The sequence below is a fragment of the Lepidochelys kempii genome, chromosome 12 (assembly GCF_965140265.1).
Source record: "Lepidochelys kempii isolate rLepKem1 chromosome 12, rLepKem1.hap2, whole genome shotgun sequence".
Classification (NCBI taxonomy): domain Eukaryota; kingdom Metazoa; phylum Chordata; order Testudines; family Cheloniidae; genus Lepidochelys; species Lepidochelys kempii.
Window position 1 is genome coordinate 40,282,235 of NC_133267.1, and position 6,824 is coordinate 40,289,058.

At 54.0% G+C, this 6,824-nt stretch overlaps 1 protein-coding gene across 2 annotated transcripts in view; it reads left to right on the forward strand.

Moving 5' to 3' along the window:
• The window catches only part of TCF25 (TCF25 ribosome quality control complex subunit), a 28,477-nt gene extending 27,599 nt beyond the window's left edge, over positions 1 to 878 (forward strand). For both annotated transcript variants that reach the window (XM_073308281.1, XM_073308282.1), the window contains exon 18: positions 631 to 878. In XM_073308281.1, the coding sequence (XP_073164382.1) occupies positions 631 to 792 (162 nt within the window). In that variant the 3' untranslated portion in view covers positions 793 to 878. The remainder of the gene's footprint in view (positions 1 to 630) is intronic.
• Positions 879 to 6,824: the final 5,946 nt, after the last annotated feature.

A 6,824-nucleotide genomic window follows, 5' to 3' on the forward strand; every position in this document is an offset into this window, starting at 1 on the left:
TTGAGATCCACCATATCAATTAGCCCCCCATAGTTGGGGGAAGACAACAGCTCCCTTTCTGAAGCTGAACTGTGCTTTTTTTTAACCACCATGTAATTAAACCAGCTGAAGGAATTCTGCACCATGGTTTGAAGTGAGTTTATAATAACTGAGTGTGGAAGTGAGTTTATAATAACTGTTTTTGCTCCCTTAACTGTAGCAGTTGCTGTAATACCTTGTGACTTCACAGCACGTCCTCAGTGCTTCACAGCCATTAGAGAGCAAACTTCACAACAGTTGTCCTCCCTCTTGCTCAGATGAGGTGCAGAAAGGGGACATGACTGTCCTTCAGAAATAGAAATCACATCTCCTGACTCTCAGGCTTGTGCTTTGACCGTGCTTGCTTTCCCTAAGTGGTCTAAAATTCTAACACTCTCTTCCTCAAAAGCTGCTCAGGGCGCAAGTGCTTTGAGGCAGAACTGAAATGACTGACTCATAGTGCAAGTCATTCATTGATTTTATACCCTAGGGCAGCCTGAAATCTGAATGCCCTGATTCTTGTGGGTTTAAAGGCCAAGCCATTTTGAGCAGTTCAGCGCTGGGGGCTCTCGATCTCCCTGTTCTCACTACGTGCCTTGCGCTGTGTTGCAGGGGGAGGTCAGACAAGATGGAGATGAAGAGGCTGGAGCTGGGCAGGATCTAAACCAGGGTGTGAACAGGCTAATGGCAGCCATGCGGGACATGCTGGCGAATATCCAGTTCCAGGAGCCTCCGCGAGACGAAAATCCCGACGGAGATGCGGACTGGGATTGAAACCAGACCAAGCCCTTTACCCACACAGTGCTATGTAATTATGTTCCTGATTTGTGGTGCAATGTAATAAAGTCACACAGAGCAGAGAGGCCGGGTCCTTGACGTTCCCTGCTGCTTTGTCCACGGGAAATGGGCCCAGTTTTTTTCTGGATTTAAAAAGCCCTTTTTAGTCTCTCCATAACTTCCAGCCTGCTGGAGCTGGAGTCCTCTCAGGACACTGCTTTGGAGGGGCGAACCCCGAGTCCAAACTGCTGCTGTCCCCTCCCTCCTGCCCGCCTTCCATGCCACACACAGGCCTTAATGAGTAAGATTCCCCTTGACCCTCGATTGCTACCGCCCTCTTCCACAGCTGGCAAGTGGTCAGGGTGACGACTGGCCCCACGCTACCTGTTCTCTGCCTCCACCGCGGGCATTGTGTGAGGAGGAGCCGGCTGCACCGCGCTGCTCTAGGCTAGTGCGTCAGCAGGGCCAAGAGTCGCTCCCTCTGCAGCCAGAGGTGTCAGCGTGGGTGCAGCTGGGGAGCCAGCTCACAAAGCTCGATCTCGCAGAGCAGGGCCTCGTGGCGTTGATGGGAGCCACTCCAGCTCCTTCGCCCGTCTGGGGACAGCCCCATGGCACAGGCTGGCCCTAGTGCTGCTTTCCCAGAAGCAAAAGCCATGGTGGCTGTGCGTGCTGCCTGCCTCAATTCACATGGCTTGGGAGGAAGGGGGCCTGCTTTTCATCCTGTCCTTTAGCTCCTGTGCATGACGTTAAAGTGGGTCAGGGCACAGCACTGTGGAATGGAGTGCAGGGAGGAAGCGTAGACTGCCCCATGAGGGGAGAGCTGCAGGATGCCCAGTCGTGGCCATCTGACCCTGGGGGTATGGAAAAGACGCCTTCCCTGTCCCCCTGCTCTGCTTTCATCCTGGTGCCGCTTCGCGCGTAGTGCCTTGGGGAGTGCCTGGGGCACGGACGACATCCAGCTAATCAGACTCATGTGAGCAGCCACTGGCCATTGGGTCGGGCAGAGGGAATTAAAATTCCGCTGTAACAAAGTTAGATCTGAGGCATTTTAACTCCTGTCCTGCCGGGAGCCACGCAAAGGGTCTGGTCCTTAGACAAGTGCTGGGGCTTAGCCTCCACCCGGACTGCAGCAGCTCTGCATTTGCCTGCACTCACAGCTCCTCCACCTGCTCACCCCTGCGTGTCTCCCTGGGGGCAGCGGAACGAGCGGCCCTTAGAGGAAGGGTTATACTCAGAGATGGAGTCCTAAGGAACAGCCCAGGCCCATGGCTTCACTCCTGCCAGGCAGCTGTGTAACCTGGAGTTTTAAACCTTCCCACTTCGCATTAAATCATTAAAGCTAAGGAGGCAATGAACCAAATTTCGTTCTCTGCTGTGCGCCTCTCGGTCAGTTCCAGGCACTTTGATTTAGTCGAGGGCCTAGATGGCCCTTTGAATTACAGAACCAACCTCTATTTGAGAGAATTTCAGAGTAGCAGCTGTGTTAGTCTGTATCCGCAAAAAGAAAAGGCGGACTTGTGGCACTAGAGACTAACAAATGTATTTAAGCATAAGCTTTCATGAGCTACAGCTCACTTCATCGGATGCATGCAGTGGAAAATACAGTGAGGAGATTTATATACACAGAGAACATGAAACAATGGCTGTTACCATATACCCTGTAACAAGAGTGATCAGGTAAGGTGAGCTATTACCAGGGGAAGGGGGGGAAACCTTTTGTAGTGATAATCAAGGTGGACCATTTCCAGCTGTTGACAAGAACCTGTGAGGAACAGTGGGGGGGCGGGGAATAAACCTGGGGAAATAGTTTTACTTTGTGTAATGACCCATCCACTCCCAGTCTCTATTCAAGCCTAAGTTAATTGGATCCAGTTTGCAAATTAATTCCAATTCAGCAGTCTCTCCTTGGAGTCTGTTTTTGAAGTTTTTTGTTGAAGAATTGCCACTTTTAGGTCTGTAATCACGTGATCAGAGAGATTGAAGTGTTCTCCGACTGGTTTTTGAATGTTATAATTCTCGACGTCTGATTTGTGTCCATTTATTCTTTTACATAGAGACTGTCCAGTTTGGCCAATGTGCATGGCAGAGGGAAGTGATCAGTTGGGCAAACAGGCGTCCCATGACCATTTACACAGGTCCCCGTGTTATACTCGCGGTCCAAGACGGAATGGTGTATCGATGGGCTGGTAGGCACCAGAATGAAGTGCAGCTTCAGGAGGCTGTCCCACCAAAGGCACCACTATGGTCCTAAGACCTCCCTCAAGGCAGCCTTTTATAGCCATCCTAATATGAACTAAGCTTGAACTGACCTATTCCCATCTCTTCGTTGGCTCTTTACGTTCTGTGCTATTTAAATACAGCCATTCCAGTGTCCTTCCCCTGCTACTGACACAGAGCATCTTAGTCAAACTTCCCAAATTCTCTCTCTGACATTGAAAACCCTGCTGGAACCAGTTATAACCTGTTCCTGGCCTTGCTAACTTCAATTCCCATCTTATCTCGAACTCTAGCTCACACTAACAAACTCCATTTCCCATACTCCTCTGGGCTTGGCCTAGCCAAATGCCTCTTACAGGCTCCAGGGGATGTGGACATGGTTTCCTCAAGGCTGGAGGTGAGGCAGGGCTCGCACTGTGCTGCTCAGCTCAACAGGCTCTGCTGGTGTGGTGGCCCATAATTGCCCTACTTAGAGAAGGGAAAGGCCCATTATTCCCACCTCCGGGGGTTGGGGGATCCCCTGCCTGCACACACTTGGGTTTGGTCCCATTTCCTGATTCCTTTCCAGGGGGCCCCTGCTTGCCTCCAGCAGAGCGCCCGTGCTGGGAAGTGTTCACTGTGGCTACATGTAGCACTGCAAGGCAGAGCAGCAGGTCTTGTTCTGACAAGTGGCTCTTGCAGGGAGCCCGAAGATGTGCGCTGCCTCCTCCGTGTCTCGCAGCAGACGCTGTAGCTGCAGACGGTCCTTCCGTTCAGTAGCAGACTGAGGCCATTTATAGCCATGCTCTCAAAAGCCCCGTTGAGAAAGCTGAGGATATTATTGCGGCGTATCACCGTGCTGGCTAGAGTCAAGAAAGCTGCTGCCAGGGGGAGGGGAATGTGCTTCTCCCTTAGCTTCAGTTCTTTCTCCATTTCCCTGCCTCTCCCTGGCTCACCCTAGGTTCTGTTCCTCATCATAGAAGATCAGGGTTGGAAGGGACCTCAGGAGGCCATCTAGTCCAACCCCCTGCTCAAAGCAGGACCAATCCCCAACTAAATCATCCCAGCCAGGGCTTTGTCAAGCCTGACCTTAAAAACCTCAAAGAAGGAGATTCCACCACCTCCCTAGGTAACCCATTCCAGTGCTTCACCACCCTCCTAGTGAAATAGTGTTTCCAAATATCCAACCTAAACCTCCCCCACCTCAACTTGAGACCATTGCTCCTTGTTTGTCATCTGGTACCACTGAGAACAGCTGAGCTCCATCCTCTTTGGAACCTCCCTTCAGGTAGTTGAAAGCAGCTATCAAATCCTCCCTCACTCTTCTCTTCTGCAGACTAAATAATCCCAGCTCCCTCAGCCTCTCCTCATAAGTCATGTGCTCCACCACCCCCCCTAATCATTTTCTTTGCCCTCTGCTGGACTCTCTCCAATTTGTCCACATCCCTTCTGTAGTGGGGGGACCAAAACTGGACGCAATACTCCAGGCGTGGCCTCACCCGTGCCGAATAGAGGGGAATAATCACATCCCTTGATCTGCTGGCAATGCTCCTACTAATACAGCCCAATATGCCGTTGGCCTTGACAACAAGGGCACACTGCTGCCTCATATCCAGCTTCTCGTCCACTGTAACCCCTAGGTCCTTTTCTGCAGAACTGCTGCCGAGCCATTCGGTCCCTAGTCTGTAGCAGTGCATGGGATTCTTCCATCCGAAGTGCAGGACCCTGCACTTGTCCTTGTTGAACCTCATCAGATTTCTTTTGTCTAGGTCACGCTGGACCCTATCCCTACCCTCCAGCGTATCTATGTCTCCCCCCAGCTTAGTGTCATCTGCGAACTTGCTGAGGGTACAATTCATTCCATCCTCCAGATCATTAATCCCATCACTCATGGGAAGCCCAAACCAGCCCTGACTGAGGGTGTGGGCCCCCAGAGTGCATCCCGTCTGCCCCTCCTCTCTTCAGCTCTTCCTGTGTTACCATGGCCCCGGCTGGCAGATGGGGACAGTGGCTCTTCTCTATGCAGCCAGTCCCCCAGTGGAGCTGTTGTGGGAGCTGCTCTCCCCTTGACGGGCGTATTGGCTTGGCCAGTGGCCACTGGGTGCAGCTGGGGGTGAAAATGCTTTGGACAAGGTGCTGCTGGTAGGTGGCACCTCACGGCGCATGGGGGTGGCTCTTCCTTTGCCCCGTTATGCTTACAAGAAGCATACTACTACTTCTTCATCCCCCCCGCCCTGGCAGGGACCGTGCAAGCTCTGGCTCTCCAACCCCCTTGCCCATGGAGGCTTATGCAGCCATCTTGTTCCAAAGACGCCCTCAGATGCTCCAGGCACATGGCAGCTACCAAAGGAAAGCCTGGCAGCTGGGCCAACAGCATGAGAACTGCCCTTGGGAAGGGCATGGCCGGGTCTGGTGACGGCCGGGGAGAACCATGCTGCTGGAACTAATGGGGCTTGTGTGAGCTCGCACAGCTCCGTACCGCCACGGGCTGTCAGTAACTCGCTGCCCTCTCTGGCACCTCCTGCCAGGGGATCTCAAAGCACTTCACAAACCCCTAACGGATAGAGCATTACCCCATGTTAGGGGGAAAACTGAGGCACAGAACAGTGCCTGAGCCAGGCTGCTGCGGTGAGTCAGCAGCAGAGCTGCGCCTAGAGCAGGGGTACACACTAGGCGCCGGTCCTGCGATGCACCATGGCTGCCTGGAGCCTGTAAGCCCCCACGTGCCCAGAGAGGGCTGTCGGGAAGGAGGAGGAGGTGGACACCGCTGGGATCTGGAAACTGCAGCAGAATCAGCCTTTGGATAATATTTCAGTTCCTCTGGCAGATTTGCCGCTTTGGGCATCAACAAGAACCCGAAGGCACATGACAATCAGCTGGGCCACGTCCCTCCCCTGCCCAAACACACTCGCCTTTATCCCCAGCCCTGGGAGAATCAGAGCTGCGAAAGGCCCTGTGAAATGGGAGCTCCTGCCTGGTGCGCTGGAGCAGGAAGAGCACCAAGCTGGCATGGCCACACCGAGGTGTTGGAGAGCAGGGGCAGGACTCTAGCTTCCCTGGGGGCTAGAACGGGAGGTGGGGAGAGGAGCTGGGGTGGTAGATAGGAGGCTACTGGAGCGGAGGGGTGGGGGCAGCTGGAGGGCAGTGGACTAAGGGGCTGTGGGTGATGGGGTGGGGGAATGGAAACAGGAGGGCAGAGCTAGGTGGGGGGCCAGGCCAGTATTTTCATTGATGTCCTTTTCCAGCTCTCACTCTAGATGGGGTGGGCTTTAGCAAATGAAGGGCAGCAGAGAGCCTGTGTGTACTTTTTCCGCTAGGCCGTAAGCTGCTCTTGGTACGGGGGAGGGAGGCCCGGGGGTGGGCAGTATTAATGTTCCTGGAAATGACAGCATTCAGATTGTGTGTGTGTGTAACCTTAACTCTGCACCCTGGGGCGTGTGCCCCATGCCATGGATCTTAACTCCGGGAGCACATTCCCTGCCCAGGTAATGCAGCGTGATGTTTGGCTGGAGGGAGGGACTTGCTACGTGTGGCATGCAGAGCCAGCATGGAGCAGGATGGATGGTGGGGCACGGTGGCCGCTGTGGGTCAGGACTGAGAAGCATTGGGGGCCCCTGTGGTAGCGGGTGTCTCATGCTGCTGCAGGGGGGCTGGAGTGCGCAGTAGCCTGGCCGAGGTTTGTGCGTGAGGACGCTAGTCTCGGAGCTGAAGGCAGGGCCAAGGGTCACAGTCATGGCGCTATTGAGCCCTAACCAAACCCATGGCTGGTGCCGCTACAGTCTTCTCCCGCCTTGAGGTCCTCCAGGATTGGGTCCTTTCCTTGGAGGACGGGC